Below are 24,201 nucleotides of genomic sequence, written 5' to 3'. Positions count from 1 at the left end.
GGATTTAGCTTCGTCGGTTGAGTGCTCACTTGAGGTGCTTGTGTCGCAGGGTCAAACCACCTTGGTGGATCGATTCAGCTGCTTGGGTTTTTTCTCGTTCCATCCAGTGCACCACGACTGGTATGTGCTTTCCTGTCTGTGGAAAAGTGCATATAATAGATCCCTTGCTGCATTCCTCTGGTGAGACTTACCAAATGTTTGACATCCAATAGCCGATGATTGATTAATTAATCACTGTGCTCTAGTAGTGTCATTAAACAAATAAAACTTTTGGTAATTGTTCTATGATGCATTATAAATGAAGAAATGGGCAAGACGTAGCCCAGTGGTAAAGCACTCGCTTGATGCGCGGTCAGTCTAGGATCGATTGTGGTATGTGCTATCCTGCCTGTCGGATGGTGCATATAAAAGATCCCTTGCTACTAATGGAAAAAAAATATTGACGGGTTTCCTCTTTTAGACTAGATGTCAAAATGACGAAATGTTTGACATCTAATAGCTGATGATAAATAAATCAATGTGCTGTAATGGTGTTGTTAAAGAAAACAAACTTGTATTTGTCTTCAGGTAAATTAATATCTATAATAAGTATTGGAAAGATATTTCATTTCAATTCAACTTATTTTCGTTCTAATATCCAATTAAGGTTCAAGCATGCTGTCCTGGGCATACACATCAGCTATCTGGGCTGTCTGTCCAGGACAGTGGGTAAGTTGTTAGTGAGAGAGAAGAGGGTGCAGTAGCCTTACACCAACTCAATGAGTCCTTAAAACTTGCTGTGGGTGGGAGCCGGTACCGTGCTGCAAACCCTGTACCTACCTACCAGCCTTATGTCTGAGGCTTTACCACGACACCACCGAGGCCGGTACTGGAAAGATAAATGCACACATCTCTATCCAGCTTATAAAATTCAGCTTTATTCAGCAAAAACCAAACCAAACCCAACTACTACTAAATCATGGCATTTTGTAGCATTTTGTTTGTGTGAATCTGACAGAAAGAGAAGTGGAGCTTTGATGGTGATTAATATGTCACTCCCTGATGTAACTCTACTGATAAAGCTAGCAGTCAGGTCTGCTGGGGGTCTCCGTGAGGGATCTGGATGGACCCCCCACCAACAGGTTCTATGGAAGGACCCCCCACTGACATGTTCTTGGTGCCCTGTGATCAGATATAATTTGATGGCAGCTCTTGACTACTTCAGTGCTGGTTGTGGCAGTAGACATCATGGGGTCTTATCTTGCACTGTTTTGTTTGACAACAAAAGAATTAATATGTCTGACTTGCAGATTATCAAGCTGGTTTTATGAAGTGTTTTTTTTTTCTTTCTTTTCTTTTTTGCGGAGTTGTTGGTGTTTCCGTATGGAGTTGTGGAGTTGTTGGTGTTTCGTAATGCGTATCAGTATTTGCATGACTTGTGACAGTTTGGAGTCTTGTGTTAAAAAGGTCACGCCTGTCTTCAGCTTGCTCTCTGGACCCTTGCATTGTTAGGGGCTTCCAGCAGTAATAGGCTTCAACAGATTTCCAGGATTATAATCTTACTACCCTTCTCATGTGTCCCCCTCCCTTCCACCAGTAATGTGTTGATCCAGTGGTGTTTCCAGGTGTGATTATTTCCATGGAGGGGAGCCCCACAGGGTGACGACAGGGTGTAAAGAAAGCATGTGTTAAATTGACTTTTGCATCATAATGAAAGGCCCATAGCACCAGGGATGTGTTAAGGTTTTCAGTCCAAGGTAAGATCACTTTAATGAACATGTGTAAACTATTTGGCTCTTTTAATTCGATGAACTGTACTTTGGAGAGAAAAAAGAAAGGAATATTTTACTACACCTCAGCACATTTTTAAACTACAGATATTTGGTATATATCAATTTCTATATAGGACACAGCCATTTAAGATACATGTTTTACCATATTGAACATCGATATTAAATTCTTTTGTAGTGCTATTTTAAATAAAATTTCATAATATAAGGGGAGCTAAAATTATTTTCCTTCACGGTGTGTGTCTGTGTGCATATGTGTTTGTGTCTGTGTCTGTGTGTGTGCATGTGTGCGTGTGTGTATCTGTGTCAATGCGTGTGTGTATGTGTGTGTGCATGTGTATATAATGGAGAATACATGGTTAACTGTTGATTCTTGAAAAATAACCCACGAGCCCCATGTATTCTCCAACTTAATCCATAATTAAATTTTTTTAATTATGTAACTGCTGAATTAACTTCTATTTGATCTTTTTTTATAGGGTGTATACTACCAAATCAAATCCCATAGACGACAATAGTAACATATGTGGCTAAAACTCCTACCTGCAACGTATCAACCGACATAAATGCCACGGATATAAATACTACCACCCCTTACACTTAAAGTGAATCAGAAAAAAATGGGGGTCAAGCTGCTCGTTTCTGAGATAACGGGTAGCGTCTATGACTACCCTAGTTTCGCACAAAATTCGAGTACTTTTTTTTACAGGTACCCCATACATGTTTCAAGCACAAGGCTACTTGACACATTGGTACTAGATGAAATAAAATTGCACTTTTTTTTTTTTTACCCAGATGAAACTATTATTTTTTACAACCAACACACTCACATTTATAACCAATCACAGGACTTGTGGTGTTCACTTCTCTATCAAAAGTTCGGTGCACCTCGAACTTTGACCCAGCCGGAAGTTATTTGGTTTAGTACTACCTTTAATGAAAATATTGGTTAAAATGGCAAAGAATAGCCTATTTACAAAACTAATAACCCAAAATGGTAGGATCCTTTCGGATCTAACCTGAATGATTCGGTCAAGAAAACCTCAGCAGTGGATAGTTGGCATTAAGCCTGATGCACGTGCTAAACGTGTAACCTGTGATTTCCAACTTAGTTTCCAACAATCTTCGTTGTGTTCAGCCAGAATACATTACTATCGCTAGTATCAGGTTTATAAGGCTTAAATTACATGTTCATTTGATAATGCAGATGCTTGGCCTCATGGGCTAATGTGTTGTACTTGTTTACAATATACAAGTTCTGTCGGTAGTTGGTTCGAATCCCTGTTCCGAATTCATAAAAAGTTCAAATTGCATTGTTTCACAGGTGTTGATTTTTGAAGAATAATCTACACCTAGAACAATAGTGTGATGTCACAGGTATGGATTAAGTGTGTGTATTAGCTCAGCCCCCCCTTCAATGGGCAGGTTGTAAAACCATTGATACTTCAATAGTGAGGCACTGCTTGGGATGGGCAGATACAGTTTTACCACTGCACTACATCAAACTGTATTGTATTCTGGCAGGCTCTCTGCTAGAAAGGACCAGTAGGCAGTGCACTACATCAAACTGTATTGTATTCTGGCAGGCTCTGCTAGAAAGGACCAGTAGGCAGTGCACTACATCAAACTGTATTCTGGCAGGCTCTCTGCTAGAAAGGACCAGTAGGCAGTGACGCACTCACCTGATGAGCAGTCGATCTAAGATTGATCTCCATCGGTGGCCCATTGGGCTATTTCTTGTTCCATCCAGTGCACCACGACTGGTATATCAAAGGCCATGGTACACTTTTATATTTACACACTTTTACACTATTATAAAGCAAATATAAAACAAAATATCTGAAAAGTGGGGGGGGGGGGGGGGGGGGGGGGGGGCACATGCCCCTCTTACGGCCCCCCCCCCCCCCCCTCCATTTCCTACGCCAGTGCGAGTCATATTTGTGTAACTAGTGAGTAACTTAATCACAGGATTCAAAACGGGGGCCTGTGAAAAGCAGTCTGTGTTTTAGATGTAAAACGACCCGGACACTGCAGGTGCAATAGGAATTAATTCACCTCTGAAACGACCCGGACACTGCAGTTGCAATAGGAATTAATTCACCTCTAAAACGACCCGGACACTGCAGTTGCAATAGGAATTAATTCACCTCTAAAACGACCCGGACACCATTCACAGTTATCCCACACCCACCTTTCACAGTTATCTCACATCCACCTTTCACAGTTATCCTACACCCACCTTTCACAGTTATCCCACACCCACCATTCACAGTTATCTCACATCCACCTTTCACCATTATTTCACATCCACAATTCACCGTTATCTCACATCCACCTTTCACCGTTATCTCACATCCACCTTTCACCTTTATCCCACACCCACCTTTCACCATTATCTCACACCCACCTTTCACCATTATCTCACGTCCACCATTCACCATTATCTCACATCCACCTTTCACCATTATCTCACATCCACCTTTCACCATTATCCCACACCCACCTTTCACAGTTATCCCACACCCACCATTGACAGTTATCCCACACCCACCATTCACTGTTATCCCACACCCACCATTCACTGTTATCCCACACCCACCATTCACTGTTATCCCACACCCACCGTTCACTGTTATTCCACACCCACCTTTCACCGTTATCCCACACCGACCTTTCACAGTTATCCCATACCCACCATTCACCATTATCCCACACCCACCTTTCACAGTTATCCCACACCTACCTTTCACAGTTATCCCACACCCACCTTTCACCATTATCTCACACCTACCTTTCACCATTATCTCACACCTACTTTTCACTGTTATCCCACACCCACCTTTCACCGTTATTCCACACCCACCTTTCACAGTTAAACCACACCCACCTTTCACAGTTATCTCACACCCACCTTTCACCGTTATCTCACACCCACCTTTCACCGTTATCTCACACCCACCTTTCACCGTTATCTCACACCCACCTTTCACCGTTATCACACAACCACCGTTCAAAGTTATCCCACACCTACCTTTCACAGTTACCCCACATGCACCTTTCAGCATTATCCCACACCCACCGTCCTCTGTTATCCCACACCCACCTTTCACAGTTATACCACACCCACCGTTCACCATTATCCCACACCCACCATTCTCTGTTATCCCATACCCACCTTTCACAGTTATTCCAAACCCACCTTTTACCATTATCCCACACCCACCATTCACAGTTATCCCACACCCACCGTTCACCATTATCCCACACCCACCATTCACCATTATCCCACACCCACGTTTCACAGTTATCCTACACCCACCGTCACCATTATCCCACACCCACCTTTCACAGTTATCCCACACCCACCATTCACCATTATCCCACACCCACCGTTCACCATTATCCCACACCCACCTTTCACAGTTATCCCACACCCACCTTTCACAGTTATCCCACACCCACCATTCACCGTTATCCCACACCTACCTTTCATAGTTATCCCACACCCACCGTTCACCGTTATCCCACACCTTTCACCCCACACCTTTCATAGTTATCCCACACCCACCTTTCACCATTATCCCACAACCACCTTTGTCTGTTATCCCACACCCACTTTTCACTGTGATCCCACACCCACCGTTCACCATTATCCCACACCCACCATTCACAGTTATCCCACAGCCACCGTTCACCATTATCCCACACCTACCATTCACCATTATCCCACACCCACCGTTCACCATTATCCCACACCTACCTTTCACAGTTATCCCACACCCACCTTTCACCGTTATCCCACAACCACCATTCACCCACACCCACCTTTCACCGTTATCCCGCACCTACCTTTCACAGTTATCCCACACCCACCTTTCACCATTATCCCACACCTACCGTTCACAGTTATCACACAACCACCGTTCAAAGTTATCCCACACCCACCGTTCTCTGTTATCCCATACCCACCTTTCACCATTATCTCACACCTACCTTTCACAGTTATCCCACACCCACCATTCACCGTTATCTCACATCCACCTTTCACAGTTATCCCACACCCACCGTTCAGTTATGCCACAACCACTGTTCAAAGTTATCCCACACCCACCATTCTCTGTTATCCCACCCCACATTTATCTTTCACTGTTATCCCACATTTACCTTTCACTGTTATCCCACACCCACCATTCACCGTTATTCCACATCCACCTTTGACCATTATCCTACACCCACCATTCACTGTTATCTCACACTCATCTTTCACAGTTATCCCACACCCACCATTCACAGTTATTCCATACCCACTGTTCAGTTATCCCACACCCACCTTTGACCATTATCCCACACCCACCTTTCACAGTTATCCCACACCCACCATTCACAGTTATCCCATACCCACTGTTCACAGTTATCCCACACCCACCTTTGACCATTATCCCACACCCACCTTTCACAGTTATGCCACACCCACCATTCACAGTTATCCCACACCCACCATTCACCGTTATCCCACACCCACCTTTGACCATTATCCCACACTCACCATTCACCGCATACTGTCTTACATGTATTTCCAGCAGAGGCGAGATTTAGCTCGGTCAGTTGAGTGCTCACTTGAGGTGCTTAATTGCGTCGCAGGATCAAACCACCTTGGTGGATCCAATCAGCCTATTGTTTTTTTCTCATTCCAACTAGACATCTGGATAAAGGCCGTGGTATGTGCTTTCCTGTCTGTGGGAAAGTGCATATAAAAGATCCCTTTCTGCATTAGGAAAAATGTAGCGGGTTTCCTCTGATGACTATATGTCAGAATAACCAAATGTTTGACATCCAATAGCCGATGATTAATGAATCAATGTGCTCTAGTGGTGTCATTAAACAAAACAAACATACAAAAAAGACAGATTTCCAGCAAGCCATATTTTTTTCTTAGCAGGACATATTTCGTTTGGCTTGCTACTTTAATAAAATAAGAGCAGGTGATATTTTATTTTCTATTTCGAGTCGTATAACATGTGCTAAGGTCGATGACAGTCATTCTTTGATCTTTGCTTTGGTTTCTTGGCTTCGTACACAGTAAATGTATTTGAGAAAAGGTACTTTTTATGGTGTACTGACTGGAACAAGAAATAGCTCAATGGGCCCACTGATGGGGATCGATCCCAGACCGACCGCGCATCATTGGCCTACATCCTGTCCCTTATAGCCTAAATTAAGGCATTTTGACCACTACTACACCATTTTTTATAACATTAAAATATCGAAGATTTAATTAAATAGCAATCGTAACAGTGTTTTACCCTTTAACAACGAACACCACATACACCATGACGCCGGACCCCGTCACAGATACTGTGGTTTCATCCGGTGAAAGACGACATGCGCACACACACACAGACACATGCATACATGCACGCACACACACTTACGCACATACACACATAAAAATTGGTACTACTACTAATACTACTAATACTAATACATTGGGGATTTTTTTCAGTCTGTTACATATATTTAAAAAATTGACTGATTATATCTTTGAAAAATGTATAGTCATATTTAACTAATAAAGGTCAACATGGGCGACTGGGGCAACTGCTAATTTTTAACGCTGTATAAGCTAATATAAATATAATATAAACACATATGATACATTACAACTGTATAACTAAACATGGTTAATAAAAAATTATTATGATATATAATATATGGGGTTAAGATTTAAGTAAAAGAAGAATGAAAGAATGAATGTTAAGATCATATTTTGAAAAAGAAAGTACATGTATTAAATTTTGTCTTGTAATAAATACCTCAAGAACAATATTAATAGACTCCATCATATGTGGTTATGTGGGATAGAAAAAGTACACCTGAGGTGGTGAAATTTGTACCTGAGACGAGGCTTGCCAAGTCCTATAGTTGAACTTTCAACCACAGAGGGTGTACTTTTTTCATCCCACATTACTGCATATGATGGAGTCATTAATATTGCCATGTCTGTTTCATGTGTTAAATACATTTTAATGAAGGTTTTAATAACAAAATATCAATCTAAAACTAACCAACTCTATGTATTACCAACGACTTAATACTCACCATGTTAAACACAATGATATCAAAGCCTATACAAGACCGATTTATTCCGTCTCCGCTAATGTCATTGAATGGGTCTGTCTTGATAGAATTTCTTATGTCTTGTTGCCAGGAGTATTAACCAACGTGCCCAATATTATTCATATTCCTTAAATTTACAATTTTAATAAAGTATATATATTTCAATTTGTATTCTATCTTTTATAACTTTATGTTTAACATTAGCATATATGTTAGGTTTCTATATATATATATATATATATATATATATATATATATATTAATAAAGAGCCAATTAACAAATACCGTTATATTTTTGTTGCTGTGTATAATTTCAAACAACCTTTCCATATAAATAAGACTTTGGAACAGTCACAGGACAATGTTTCCAACAGGACTTTATTAACTTTACAGAACCTTCATCAAAATTGTCACCTTTCACTTTACAAACAAGATATTTATAGCTGACCGAATTGAATGCTTTTTTTAAAATCACGAAAAATGACTCCTGTTAAATTTCCATTATTCATTTCTTTTAGCCAAAGGTCTGTGATTTTTGTAAGAGCTGACCAAGATGAGTGAGATGTTCGAAAACCAGACTTTAGTTGAAAATATGTTATACACATTCTAGAATCTTTGTATTCCACAACTTGGGATATTGTTTGCTTTACTGACGTCAGAGGATTGAGTCATTGCTCTGTTTACTAGTTTGTTTACGTATGTGACCAGTTGGCCAATGTCATTTCAATTAGAATAAGACAAATTGAAAATACTTTGTATAAAATGACTTATGTCTGAAGAACGAGATTATTATAGGTTGTTTTGTCTGCATGTACGCAGTTCTGTGACTTGCATGATGAAACTGAAGGTAAGTTTTGACCATAGTTAGTGATTAGTTTTTACAACTTTCACACTTATGTCATGTAATGTATTATAAAAATAGTTTATCTATGCAAGGTTTTATCAAATGTGTCTAGACTTCAATATATTGGCATAATTTCCCACAATTCCCCAACGGTTATGTCATTTTTTATTACTAATTTTGGATTAAAAAATTCACTATCTGAATGTAAATAATTCCTTTTTTTTATTATTATATAATCAAATTTCCATTAAATTCATTACAATATAATGTCAACCCATTGATCAAGACAGCAACAGGAGTTTGTTCAATTCTCGATGAACGTAAAAATTATGTCGTCAGGGAACGTTGTATCTGATGATGTCATTTTATATGGGCAAGTTGTCTTATTGAGCGCTATGGTTTATGGACCAAAAATAATTCAAAATAAAGTATGAAGTTTTAGTGTTATTCTTAGCAAGTGTGATTCTAATTTCATTATAAGTATTGTCTGTTATTTCTTTTACGTTCATCGGGGTATGAAAAAAACAAATCTGCAAAATTATATGAGAACGGCTTCACTGATTCACACAGTTTGCGGATGATTTTTTTTTTGTTCATACCTCGATGAATGTAAAAGAAATAACAGACAATCCTTAAATAAAGATATATTTTAAAATAATATGTAACACTTGACAAACACCCCTTCTCCGTCAACCATAATGTGTTAATGTCAAATAGATATATTAATTTGAATAAAGATATATTTTAAAAATAATATGTAACACTTGACAAACACCCTTCCCCCTCAACCATAATGTGTTAATGTCAAATACATATATTAATTTGAATAAAGATATATTTTAAAATAATATGTAACACTTGACAAACTCCCCTTCCCCCTCAACCATAATGTGTTTTAATGTCAAATAGATATATTAATTTGAATAAAGATATATTTTAAAATAATATGTAACACTTGACAAACACCCCTTCCCCCTCAACCATAATGTGTTAATGTCAAATAGATATATTAATTTGAATAAAGATATATTTTAAAATAATATGTAACACTTGACAAACACCCCTTCCCCCTCAACCATAATGTGTTTTAATGTCAAATAGATATATTAATTTGAATAAATTAACTTTTTCTTTAAGTCGGACAATTTGTAGGAATTGCTTATGGTTAGAACATTGACATCAGAAAGTTGTAAAAACTAACTCTCTCTTTAAGTCTGACAATTTGTATGAATTGCTTATGGTTAGAACATTGATATCAGAAAGTTGTAAAAACTAACTCTCTCTTTAAGTCCTGTAATCGATCCCCGTTGGTGGGCCCATTGGGTTTTTCTCGCTCCAGCCAGTGCACCATGACTGGTATTTCATAGGCCGTGGTATGAGTTATATCCTCTCTGTGGGATGGTGCATATAAAAGATCCCTTGCTGTTAATGCATAAACAAAACATGGTACAATTATTTCGACTTGTTGTATAGCCACTTTGACAATGGTGGTTTATTTTGTATTGAAATATAATGTATACTTATTGCTGGCTTACTGGAATCGGGGGCAGGATTTAGCTCAGTCGGTTGAGTACTCACTTGAGGTGCTTGCGTGACAGGATCGAACCACCTCGGTGGATCCATTCAGTTGAGTGCTTTTTTCTCGTTCCAACCAGTGCACCACAACTGGACAAAGGCTGTGGTATGTGCTTTCCTGTCTGTGGGAAAGTGCATATAAAAGATCCCTTGCTTCATTAGAAAAAATGTAGCGGGTTTCCATTGATAACTACGAGTCAGAATTACCAAATGTTTGACATCCAATAGCCGATGATTAATTAATCAATGTGCTCCAGTGGTATGGTCAAACAAAACAAACTTTTACTGGGATGGATATTATTACAGAAGATAGCATTGCATGCCTATTTTATCATCCCGCAAAACCCAGGTACATTTGTTTCTCTAGTTCTAAGACTCATTCACTGGAATGGTACAAAATGGCTGTGCCCGTTATATGTATAATAGCTGTCACATTTAACAGTTTTATTAATTAAATATAAGATTATTCTTGTTGATATTAAGCAATAATGTGCATTATATATATTGTTGAATATGAATACCAGTCTAAAAGCCTTGCTCAAGCATTCCTTTAACCATATATGTCCGACGCCATATAACCATAAATAAAATGTGTTGAGTGCATCGTTAAATAAAATATTTTGTTCCTTCCTTTCTTTAAGTCTGATAATTTGTAGCAATTGCTTATGGTTAGAACATTGTCAAATCTCTTAATGACTTCACATGCTTACTATATATATGTATGGATTGGCAAGGTGTTTCATTCTCAGACTCTGGATGAGTCTTGAATCTTGGCTCTACAAGTTTTATAAACTCGAGGATGGGCTTGTATTATTTTTAACCTGTGCATGAGTTACAACACACTAGGCTTATTGGTCAACATTTTCCCTTGGAAATGTAGGTTCAGTGACCGCAATGACGTGGTTCAGTGACCACAATGACGTGGTTCAGTGACCGCAATGACGTGGTTCAGTGACCGCAATGACGTCTGCTTCATGTCAGTTTGGGGCAGGATGTAGCCTAGTTGTACATAGACCTGGGCAGTATGGAAATTTTAGCTTCGGTTTTTGGCATTTTGGGGGTGATTTACCTTGGTATCAATACAGTATTTGGTACTGATACCGACATCCAGCGGTATTTTTGGTGTACTCGCCTTTAAATGCTAATAAATAAATTTAAATAAAATTCCACTGCATACAAAAGGCCCTCATCTCTGTCTTCTTTTCACTTATCTTGTGTTCGTCAGATATATTCTTAATGCTTTACTAAATGGTGTAAAACATTTTTCAATTCCAAAATTTCGGTATTTTGGGATTTGCTCGGTACGGTAAATCAGTATTGACATGATACCAATACCGCCCAGCTCTAGTTGTGAAGTGATCTGACTAGGATCAATCCCCGTCGGTGGGACAATTGGGCTATTTCTCATTCCAGCCAGTGTTACACAACTGGTGTAACAAAGGCCGTGGTATGTACTATCCTGTCTGTGGAATGCTGTATATAAAAGACCCCTTACAGGGAACATTTTGTTAAGTATCGTGTCACGATTTGCTATGCAAGTTTTAGAGATCGCTAATAAACAGTAGTTATTAATAAATTTTCAATTGACTAGAAATATCACTCAACAAGATTTTGAAATCAAAAGATTTCCTGCCTTGCTGCTAATCGGAAAGAGTAGCCCATTGTTTGGCAGCAACGGGTTTCCTTTCTTGTTATCTGTGTGGTCCTTAACCAAATGTCCGATACATTATAACTAGAATTAAAATGTGTTGAGGCTGTCATAAAATAAAACATTCCCTGCCTTGCTGCTAATCGGAAAGAGTAGCCCATTGTTTGGCAGCAACGGGTTTCCTCTCTTGTTATCTGTGTGGTCCTTAACCAAATGTCCAATGCATTATAACTAGAATTAAAATGTGTTGAGGCTGTCATAAAATAAAACATTCCTTCCTTCCTAATTGTCATTTCATTCAAATTGGTTATTAAAACCTTCATTATCAGGGCTGCAGAAAGTACTCACCCATTCGCCAAATGAGAGTAAAAATTCTGATGAATTAAAAAATGCAATTACCAGTCTGGCGGGCGATCGTGTGTGTGTGTGTGATATGGGTGTGTGTGTGTGTGTGTGTGTGTGTGTGTGTGTGTGTGTGTGATATGGGTGTGTGTGTGTGTGGCTTCTGACTGGATTTTATTTATTTGTTTTATTATTATTAATTTTTTTTGTGTGTTGAATCCTCGACTTTGTGTCAGTAATGTCAGAATTCCACACCATTCAAACAAACGGTTCAGAATGATGACAAAATACACAATAATACATGTACCGTATAATGGCATATTGCCAATAGACTACTTCAGGCCTACAAACTATGCAAGTGCAATATTCCAGAAACAGGTTATAGCGAAATTAAAAACGTATCAAAATGGCCCTAAATGAAAACTGAACCAAACTGGACAAAATGGAACCTAGTGTTGGCTCAAACGATGCTATGGCTATCTGGCTTAAATGAAAGCACAAAATTAAATATATGGCTAAAACGTCATTACAAACGTGTTGTTTACATTATTCAACATTTAATAATGGGTGTTTGGACTATAACAATGCAAAAACAAATACACCCACCCACCCACCCACCCAAAACAAAAGTAATAAATAAAATAAAGGAATAAATAAGAAAACCCCAAAACCAACCCAACCCCCCCAAAACCCCCCATAAAAACTCCACCCCACAACACGAAAATGGTTCCATTTTGATAGTAATTTTGATTTAGTCTCATTCCTCTGAAATTAGCTGGTCAAAGGTCAATAGTTCCTACAAAAGATTTGCTTCCATTGAAAATATGTTACCGATGTTTTTTCAATTTATTTTTCTGTTAAATACTTGTGGGATGTCACTTGAATTTTGTAAATCTATAAGAAAGAAATGTGAAAAACATAGTCTTGACTAATAGCTTTTGAGTTTGATCTCGCTCATTTGCCACGTGATCTTGATCAATTACCAAGTGTCCTTAATAATATTTTGTTTATTAATACGTGTGTGTTTTGTGTTCAGAGGGATGGTAAAATAATATCTCTCTCTCTCTGTCTCTCTCTCTCGCTCGCTCTCTCTAATTTTGTGCAATAAATGTAAGAATAATGTATTAATTATAATACATTCATGTGTTAAAATATCCATCACTTCTTCCCCCTGGTTGTCATGAATACAAGTGTAAACGGGGGTTCTGTGAATAATAAAAAAAAGAATTAAAAAAAAGATTCACACAAATGCCAATCTTTTGATGGTGTATATTTTGGTGTGTGTGTTTTATTAGATTCACACAAATGCCAATCTTTTGATAGTATATATTTTGGTGTGTGTATTGTTAGATTCACACAAATGCTGATCTTTTGATAGTACATGTATATATTTTGGTATGTGTTTGTGTATTATTAGATTCACACAAATGCTGTTTTCCAAAGAATGTTACGACAAGCTGAAGAGCAAAAGAAAGAAGATAATGCGAGAAGGGATGCACCAGTGACAGAGGGTGGAACCGAGAGGGAGAGCAGGGGCCATAATACTGGAGATACCATTGCCCACAAAGGTCAATTAAAGAAATACATGTTTAGTGCAGGGCTTCAAATACATTGTAGTAGCGGGAAAGAACCGAAAAGCAGTAAATGTTTTTAGACCTACATACAACATAGAAATTCACAGGTCTGCTAAAACTGCAACAAAAGGTTGCAGGTAATTTTTCAAGAGACAGATTTATTGACAATTATCTCATCTGCTATTTAGTTTGTGATTGTGTTATATTTTAATTCCAAACTGCTCTAAAATACATCTTAGCTAAAGCTAAATTCATACTTCACTGCCCGTATTTTCAAACACATCATAGCTAAAGCTAGATTCATACTTCACCGCCCATATTTTCAAACACATCTTAGCTAAAGCTAGATTAATACTTCACCGCCTGTATTTTCAAAGACATCTTAGCTACAGTATGTCGTAAATCTGTCATAAGTGACTGTGGCAAATGTAGCATATTTTCAAAATTGTCTGTGTTCTGTCAGCAGATATAACTAACTTTATTATCTGTGTTCTGTCAGCAGATGTTGTAACTTTAACTTTATTATCTGTGTTCTGTCAGCAGATGTTGTAACTTTAACTTTATTATCTGTGTTCTGTCAGCAGATGTTGCTGATTCAAGTAAGACGTTTCTGGCGCCACCGCTCGATTCCAAAGCGTTGATGTGTCCCCCGTGTCCTGACGTATACAACTGTCTCTCTCTGATGGTCTTCTGTACGTCCTGTCCCAACTCCGATGGTGTCTTTTCCCAGGAGTCAAAGGAGACAACGCCAACGAGCTTAATGCAGTCCTGCACAATGCCGCTGACGTTTTCAACACCTACGTACAGCTTGCCTGATCCCATGATGCTGTCGTCATCAGCGCTGATGCCCAGTATGATTCCGCACCCATCAGAAATGGCAAATGGGGGATCATCTTCTCAGGTGGGTTTTACATAGGTATAGTTCAATGGGTGCACGTACAAACCTTGTCGTGAAAAAACACCTAAGGGGTGTGATTAATTGATATAGATTATAAAAGAAGATAAAGATTGTTAACAGATAAAATCCACTTTGATCTACTGCAAACATTAAGATAACCAGAAACACATTAAATATACTCTAAGCAACGAATGCAATTTAGTACCATTAACTGGATTAATATTGCAACGTACATTAGTGTAAAGCATAAATTTCACACACAACCATTAATAAATGCAATATATATAACCAATGGAATATGCAATATATATAACTACAATGGAATATGCAATATATATAACCAATGGAATATGCAATATATATAACTGCAATGGAATATGCAATACATATAACTACAATGGAATATGCAATACATATAACTGCAATGGAATATGCAATACATATAACTGCAATGGAATATGCAATACATATAACTGCAATGGAATATGCAATACATATACTGGAATATGCAATACATATAACTACAATGGAATATGCAATACATATAACTGAAATGGAATATGCAATACATATAACTAATGGAATATGCAATACATATAACTGCAATGGAATATGCAATACATATAACTGCAATAGAATATGCAATACATGTAACTGCAATGGAATATGCAATACATATAACCAATGGAATATGCAATACATGTAACTGCAATAGAATATGCAATACATGTAACTGCAATGGAATATGCAATACATATAACTGCAATGGAATATGCAATACATGTAACTGCAATGGAATATGCAATACATATAACTGCAATGGAATATGCAATACATGTAACTGCAATGGAATATGCAATACATGTAACTGCAATGGAATATGCAATACATGTAACTGCAATGGAATATGCAATACATGTAACTGCAATGGAATATGCAATACATGTAACTGCAATGGAATATGCAATACATGTAACTACAATGGAATATGCAATACATGTAACTGCAATGGAATATGCAATACATATAACTGCAATGGAATATGCAATACATGTAACTGCAATGGAATATGCAATACATATACTGGAATATGCAATACATATAACTACAATGGAATATGCAATACATGTAACTGCAATGGAATATGCAATACATGTAACTGCAATGGAAAATGGAATATGCAATACATGTAACTGCAATGGAATATGCAATACATATAACTGCAATGGAATATGCAATACATGTAACTGCAATGGAATATGCAATACATGTAACTGCAATGGAATATGCAATACATGTAACTGCAATGGAATATGCAATACATGTAACTGCAATGGAATATGCAATACATGTAACTGCAATGGAATATGCAATACATGTAACTGCAATGGAATATGCAATACATGTAACTGCAATGGAATATGCAATACATGTAACTGCAATGGAATATGCAATACATATAACTGCAATGGAATATGCAATACATGTAACTGCAATGGAATATGCAATACATATACTGGAATATGCAATACATATAACTACAATGGAATATGCAATACATGTAACTGCAATGGAATATGCAATACATATAACTGCAATGGAATATGCAATACATGTAACTGCAATGGAATATGCAATACATGTAACTGCAATGGAATATGCAATACATGTAACTGCAATGGAATATGCAATACATGTAACTGCAATGGAATATGCAATACATGTAACTGCAATGGAATATGCAATACATATAACTGCAATGGAATATGCAATACATGTAACTGCAATGGAATATGCAATACATATAACTGCAATGGAATATGCAATACATGTAACTGCAATGGAATATGCAATACATATAACTGCAATGGAATATGCAATACATGTAACTGCAATGGAATATGCAATACATGTAACTGCAATGGAATATGCAATACATGTAACTGCAATGGAATATGCAATACATATAACTGCAATGGAATATGCAATACATGTAACTGCAATGGAATATGCAATACATGTAACTGCAATGGAATATGCAATACATATAACTACATTTGAACGGCAATGGGCAGACATCACAGAATTTATATGCATGCATTTTTTTACACAGTTTACAGTATTTCCAATGTTAAAAAGTCTATTAATTTGAAACATGTTTGGGAGCTAACTTGACCATTTCTTACCAATTCAGCTGTGCCCTGAGGAACCGGCGAAGACAGCCATGACGGCCAAGCCTGGCTGTTACGAGTGTCTGTGGATGCGCTGCGGCCAGACGTTCTACAACATTGACGCCCTGGTGGTGCACGTCAATGACGACCACGTCAAGGTGGAGCGGCCTGACATCGACTACCAGTGCAAGTGGACCGGCTGTCCCCGTCTCGGCAAGGGTTTCAATGCCAGGTCAGTGACAGGGTTTTAATTACTACACTTGGCTGTCCCCGTCTCGGCAAGGGTTTCAATGCCAGGTCAGTGACAGGGTTTTAATTACTAAACTTGGCTGTCCCCGTCTCGGCAAGGGTTTCAATGCCAGGTCAGTGACAGGGTTTTAATTACTACACTTGGCTGTCCTCGTCTCGGCAAGGGTTTCAATGCCAGGTCAGTGACAGGGTTTTAATTACTACACTTGGCTGTCCCCGTCTCGGCAAGGGTTTCAATGCCAGGTCAGTGACAGGGTTTTAATTACTAAACTTGGCTGTCCCCGTCTCGGCAAGGGTTTCAATGCCAGGTCAGTGACAGGGTTTTAATTACTACACTTGGCTGTCCTCGTCTCGGCAAGGGTTTCAATGCCAGGTCAGTGACAGGGTTTTAATTACTACACTTGGCTGTCCCCGTCTCGGCAAGGGTTTCAATGCCAGGTCAGTGACAGGGTTTTAATTACTACACTTGGCTGTCCCCGTCTCGGCAAGGGTTTCAATGCCAGGTCAGTGACAGGGTTTTAATTACTACACTTGGCTGTCCCCGTCTCGGCAAGGGTTTCAATGCCAGGTCAGTGACAGGTTTTTTTTATTACTACACTTGGCTGTCCCCGTGTCGGCAAGGGTTTCAATGCCAGATCAGTGACAGGTTTTTTTTTATTACTACACTTGGCTGTCCCCGTGTCGGCAAGGGTTTCAATGCCAGGTCAGTGACAGGTTTTTTTTATTACTACACTTGGCTGTCCCCGTGTCGGCAAGGGTTTCAATGCCAGGTCAGTGACAGGTTTTTTTTATTACTACACTTGGCTGTCCCCGTGTCGGCAAGGGTTTCAATGCCAGGTCAGTGACAGGGTTTTAATTACTACACTTGGCTGTCCCCGTCTCGGCAAGGGTTTCAATGCCAGGTCAGTGACAGGGTTTTAATTACTACACATGGCTGTCCCCGTCTCGGCAAGGGTTTCAATGCCAGGTCAGTGACAGGGTTTTAATCACTACACTTGGCTGTCCCCATCTCGGCAAGGGTTTCAATGCCAGGTCAGTGACAGGTTTTTTTATTACTAGCCTTAGCAGGTTTTTAATTACCCCTCGTTGCCAGTGCCCAGTGTATGGTGTTTTAAAGGCTGTCCTGTCTGTGGGAATGCCACATTTTGATGCCATGTTGGGGTTTTTTAATGTTAATTTTTCTATCCTTGGTGGAACCACTGGGTTTTTTTTCAGTTCCAACCAGTACACCTATATTCATTGGTGTATCAAAGACTGTGGTATTTGCTGTCCTGTCAGTGAGAATGTCGAGGTTTAATGCTAGGTTCCTCGAAGGAACTATTGGGGTTTTTCGGCATCCCAAATAGTGCCCCAAAGGCTGTGGTATGTGCTGTTGTCAGTAGGCATGCCAGACCAGTCTCATGTTTGGGTTTTTTTTCCTTTTCTATCCTCAGTTAACCCACTAAATATTTTCCCTTCCCAGCCAGTTCCCCACAACTGGTATATCAAAATCTGTGGTATGTGCTGTTCTGTCTGTTGAAAAATCTTCCCTTATTTTTTTTCCACAAGTATATATCAATAACTGCACATGATTACTGGTAAATACATGTACATTGAAGAATAAGATCCGTTTTATATGTTATAGTGTTCAGAAACTCTCCATCGACTTTTCTCTCATGGAGACAATATTGATGTAATTCTTGTGACTCGTTACAGATACAAGATGTTGATTCATATCCGCACACACACCAACGAGAAGCCTCACCGGTGCGGCATGTGTGGAAAGTGTTTCTCGCGGCTCGAAAACCTCAAGATACACAACCGCTCTCACACAGGTTTGTTAACAACAATAGCAATCTTCGGGAATCGAGTCATTTTCAGCTTAATATTGGAGGGCTTTTTTTCTAATTTTTATTTTGTAGTTTACACAAAGAAGATTACATTTGATCTGAAATGTTGAACAATTCTCTTTATCTAATTGTAGTATTGAGTTTTAAACTTTTTAAAGATCATTTCAGTTTTTATTTTTATATGGGTTTGGATATCACATCCCTGAATCACAATTTACCCAATGGTTGTCTGTTAAAGGCAAGGGTTGAACTGCAGTTGACGAATACAGTCACAGCAGTCACATGGATTATGTCAGTTGAAATTTATAATGTGGTTGTAGAGAACAACTGTGAACTGTAATAAAGGTTAACTTGATAATAAACCTGTTAACTGTGAACTGTAATGAAGGTTAACTTGATAATAAACCTGTTAACTGTGAACTGTAATAAAGGTTAACTTGATAATAAACCTGTTAACTGTGAACTGTAATAAAGGTTAACTTGATAATAATAAAACTGTGAACTGTTAAAGGTTAACTTGATAATAAACCTGTTAACTGTGAACTGTAATAAAGGTTAACTTTATAATAAACCTGTTAACTGTGAACTGTAATAAAGGTTAACTTGATAATAAACCTGTTAACTGTGAACTGTAATAAAGGTTAACTTGATAATAAACCTGTTAACTGTAAACTGTATGGTTTAATTCTATTTCACTGTATATTTTGTATTCCCAATAACAAGTGAAAAGTGATATTCCTACTTTTGCTTTCATGTAAGTACCGCAAAGCATCTACCGAAATCCCTATGCTAAATGTTCCAAACTTTACTGGAAAACAAGGATGACTTTGTTGTTTATACATAATGTCATTGTGGATAATTTTTAGCTCTTTTGTACACAGCTGCAGATGGGAGAAAATAGCATGAATTATGTCACTATCTTTGTCCTTTTAAATTGTAACCAAAAAGCATTTTAATGCAGGGTTTTCAATAATTTAAATGTAGCAGGTTTCCTCTCTTAAGACTATATGTCAGAATGACCAAATAGCTGATGATAAATAAATCGATGTGCTATAGTAGTGTCATTAAACAAATGGTGATTTTTATAGAAATAAAAACATGTAATATCATCTCGTGATTTTGACATCGGTATATTAAACCTCCTCAGTGGTTGCATCCTCTTATTGGGTGTTTCCTGTCTCAACCAGTGCCTCATCACTGGTATATCAAAGGTTGTATGTGCTGTCCTGCTTATGGGAAAGTGCTGCATATAACAGATTCCTTGCTGGTAATTGAAAAATATAGCAGGTTTCCACAAAGACTGATAATGACATCTAGCAGCCAGTGATTAATAAAATCATTGTGCTCTAGTATTGTTGTTGTTAAACAAAACATACTTTAACATTTCCCTTGATACACGCACTTGACTCTCTGATTGTTTACCCCCCATCCCAAACAGGTATATCAAAGGACCTGGTATGTGCTGTCCAGTCTGTGAGTAGGTGCATATATAAGATGTCTTGCGGCTAATAAAACAAGTAGTGGGTTTCCTATAAGACGTATGCTACATCAGGATTATCAAATGTTTGGCATCTAACACTTGATGATGTCATTAATCAAACTAACTTTAACTTTTAGCTTTTTAAACAAATGATATATATATATATATATATAATATATATATATATATATATATATATATATATATATATATATATATATATATATATATATTATCTTAAAAGGTGAAAAACATTGAAAAAGAAGAATTATGTTAGCTGTTGTTAAATTCAAAGGTCGGGTAACGTCCAATGGACTAGTTAGCAGTGGGTTTATATATTTTTGAAAAACATTTGGAAAAGGTGAAATGTGTTGGCCTTCCATGTGTCTGTCTGTGTCTGTTTTTATCTTGAAACTACAGCTTGAAAACAATCTAGATCATCAAGATTTTATAAAAGACTTAACTTTGAGTACTATGGTAAATTTAAAGAAAAATGAAAACAAGTTAATCAAAGAAAAAGTTTTTAAAGTTTGTTTGTTTTGTTTAACGAAACCACTAGAGCACATTGATTGGCCATTGGATGTGAAACATATGGTAATTCTGACACTTAGTCCTAATGTAGCAAGGAATATTTTATATGCAATTTCCCACAGACAGAAAAACCTTTGACCAGTTGTGGTGCACTGGTTGGAAGGAAAAAAAACCCAATCAGTTGAATGGATCCACAGAGGTGGTTCGATCCTGCGACGCAAGCACCTCAAGCGAGCACTCAACCGACTGAGCTAAATCCTGCCCTTCAAAGAAAGAAAACATCTTAAATAACATTGTGTAGTAAAAATGTGCAGATTCAATTATACTAACCACAGCATTTGTCTTTTTACTTTCTTGTTACAGGAGAAAAGCCTTATGTGTGTCCATTTGAGGGTTGCAACAAGGCGTACTCCAATTCAAGTGACCGCTTCAAGCATGTTCGCACTCACCAAGAAGAGAAGCCCTACTTGTGTAAAATGCCAGGATGTAGTAAACGGTACACGGATCCGAGTTCGCTTCGTAAACACGTGCGCACACACGGCCACTACTACCGCGGGGAGGTTTTGCAGCCTGCAACCCCTCGCCCTTGCCAACCCTCGACACCTGTTTCTCATTCCCTTTCATCAGGGTTTATTAATCTCAGTCCAAATGGTGGCATGTTGCATCCATCACCGTCGCCACAATTCATCCCGATGCGAAACGACATCTTCCCCATGCCTGGACTACAGACAGCCACACAGTCTAACTCTCTTCTGCCTCCACACATTCTCCATGGTGCTGTTTCCATGGTTTCATCCCATGTGGCAGACATTTTACCAAGGGCAGTGACTCCGCTTCCCATGCCTGTTCTGAAAATTGAACAAAGTATGTGTGGTGTAGGTGGTTGTGCGATGATGGAGAACGAGAGATCTCAGGATGCGCCGTTGGATCTTTCACGGAGTCCACAAGCCGATTCGCCAGACTCTGACGTACCTGGTTCACTGAACACACCAGTCAGTTGCGCAAACTCTGTGAAGCAGAAATTCTTGCAGAGAGACCTTAAGAATGGTCTCCTTGATCTGTCCAATCATTCCATGGGTGACCCAGCAAAGAGCTCATTTCCCGCCATGTCCTGGAGTTCAGTGCTTCTAAACGGTCCATACTCATCCAAACCAGTCAGCCATGACTTTTCTTGCTGCCTTCTGCCACATTGAAACAAAAAACGAAAAAAGAGAGACACCTGATAAACTTACATAAAAATTCAGCCCTTGAAATTCATGACAGCCATCAACAGTGCTATTGTAAAACATTATTGCATAATTGATCTTTGATGGCATTTTTATCATAGGGTATTTACTTTGCCGTTATCTCTGTTAAATTGGTGATGAAAGACAATGTGAATTTTGAAGGTTGATAATATTGTGCCTTCTCAAGATATGCTCAATAGATTTTGGTTGCTTTTGAATGATATATGTTTTTGTTTGAGTCAAACATTGAAATAAGTCGAGAAGAACTGCTAAATAGATTTTGGTTGCTTTTGAATGATATATGTTTTTGTTTAATTTAGTCAGACATTGAAAGATGTTGAAAACAGTCATGAATGGTACTTTGTTCTTGACAAAATTCTCAAATGGACAATTTTTTGTTACATTCACTTGCTTTGTTTCAGTATAAAATCACAGAAATTTGTTCTTGACTTTGACATTTCGTACTCATAATCAGTTTACTGTAGGACTTAATGGTAACAATCATAGGAAGTGTAAACTTTATAAATATGACATAACCTATAGGTTATCAGAGGACTAATTCAATAAACTCTTGCAGTGTTGCAATCTCACAGTGCCATGTGAGAAGACTTGCAAGTACAATACAGTTTTACTTAAAGGATTTGTGAACAGCGTCTAAATATTGTAACTGTGTAAATATATGATGCCAAATATGACTAAAAAAATAATTTACAAAATATATAAAAATTATTTCACAACTTAAAAGCAGTACAATTCGTAATTCTGACATCGTTGGGAAATATGCATATTTTACCGGCAAAGATCGGCAATTTCCGTGATGACGTCAGAGACGCTGTCCAACCGTGAACCGCTATTCAGTAGCCTATTGTTTGCCATTACAAAAGCGTGCTTTCTTCGAACAACACTGAGTTAAATTACGGAATTATCCTTTATAATATGGTTTATTGTGTGGCATGGGGATGTCAAAACCAATCAAAAAAGGGATCAGGAATCAGCTTTTTTAGGTTTCCGCCGGAAGGTGATTCTAGAAGGAACATTTGGATCCATCGGTGTCAGAGAGGTGAGAAGGGATGGACACCAAAATGTACAAGTCGGTTGTGTTCGGCACATTTCGAAAAGGATGCTTTCGCTCGGGACCCGGTTGAAATGGCTAAGATGGGATACAGCAATGCAAGAATCTCGTTAAAAAGGCACTGCTGTCCCGACTGTATTTACCAACAGGGAGTTTGTTGAAAATTCGGTAGAGATGCCGATTCGCCGCCCTAGGTCCGCTTTTCAGAAAAGACGCAATGCCGAGGTAAAACATTCATTAGGCCCTAGCCAAATGACTTCCACCAAATAGTTTTACAACCAGCAAACGTATTTATAATATATATATATATATATATATATATATATATATATATATATATATATATATATATATATATATATATGGGTACTTGTTTTTTGGCTAAAAACCCTCCCCTAAATAAAACAAATTAAATCCCATGTCCAAATAGCACGATCCTGTACCGTAAAACATATCGCCATACATTGTATTTTCGCAAAATGCATTCTAAGCGAAAATTTCTGACATCCCATTACAAGATTGTGGAAAAACAGTACATTTCTTTTTTTTTATAGAAATACGATAATTTACTGCAAGAAAATATACATGACATACATGGCCTTGTAGAAATAAGTAGTTAATAAGAACGTCATTAAAAAAAAATTAATAATAATTTCTACCAGTTTATGTTTCCAACACGGTTTTCCATACCGTCGTTGGTTTCGTGCTCGCTATCACTTTCATCTTCGCTCTCAACAGCTCGTTCGTGGGCCAAAGGCTCGAACTGGTACGGCTGTATGTCCAGGTAAAAGTTTTCTTCCCACCATTTTGCCATTCAGAAATAATCGCGGAAATTAAAGTGAAACTAACACACGCGTACGAACTGGCTTCTCACTT

At 38.1% G+C, this 24,201-nt stretch overlaps 2 protein-coding genes across 3 annotated transcripts in view; one reads left to right on the top strand and one right to left on the bottom strand.

The window, feature by feature from the left end:
* LOC121374245 (zinc finger protein GLIS3-like) overlaps positions 1–23,435 on the top strand; it is a 76,678-nt gene extending 53,243 nt beyond the window's left edge. Inside the window, exons 1-6 of one of the 2 annotated variants that reach the window (XM_041501263.1) lie at positions 1,625–1,736; positions 13,713–13,863; positions 14,454–14,770; positions 16,962–17,170; positions 18,883–19,001; positions 21,391–23,435. In XM_041501263.1, the coding sequence (XP_041357197.1) occupies positions 13,740–13,863; positions 14,454–14,770; positions 16,962–17,170; positions 18,883–19,001; positions 21,391–22,220 (1,599 nt within the window). In that variant the 5' untranslated portion in view covers positions 1,625–1,736; positions 13,713–13,739 and the 3' untranslated portion in view covers positions 22,221–23,435. Of the gene's footprint in view, positions 1–1,624; positions 1,737–13,712; positions 13,864–14,453; positions 14,771–16,961; positions 17,171–18,882; positions 19,002–21,390 lie in introns of those variants that run through there. The other variant, XM_041501262.1, reaches the window with a different exon arrangement.
* On the bottom strand, positions 3,908–5,050 carry LOC121374823 (loricrin-like). Its single transcript, XM_041501935.1, has one exon. The coding sequence runs from the start codon at positions 5,048–5,050 to the stop codon at positions 3,908–3,910; it is 1,143 nt and encodes a 380-aa protein (XP_041357869.1).
* Positions 23,436–24,201: the final 766 nt, after the last annotated feature.

This window comes from Gigantopelta aegis, chromosome 6 (genome assembly GCF_016097555.1).
Source record: "Gigantopelta aegis isolate Gae_Host chromosome 6, Gae_host_genome, whole genome shotgun sequence".
Lineage (NCBI taxonomy): Eukaryota > Metazoa > Mollusca > Gastropoda > Neomphalida > Peltospiridae > Gigantopelta > Gigantopelta aegis.
The sequence above is the reverse complement of the archived record's forward strand: the minus strand, read 5'-3'. Positions and strand labels throughout refer to the sequence as shown.

Excerpts from the sequence above, each read along its gene's own strand:
- LOC121374823 (XM_041501935.1), bottom strand. The coding sequence starts at position 5,050 with ATGGTGAATGGTGGGTGTGGGATAATGGTGAACGGTGGGTGTGGGATA.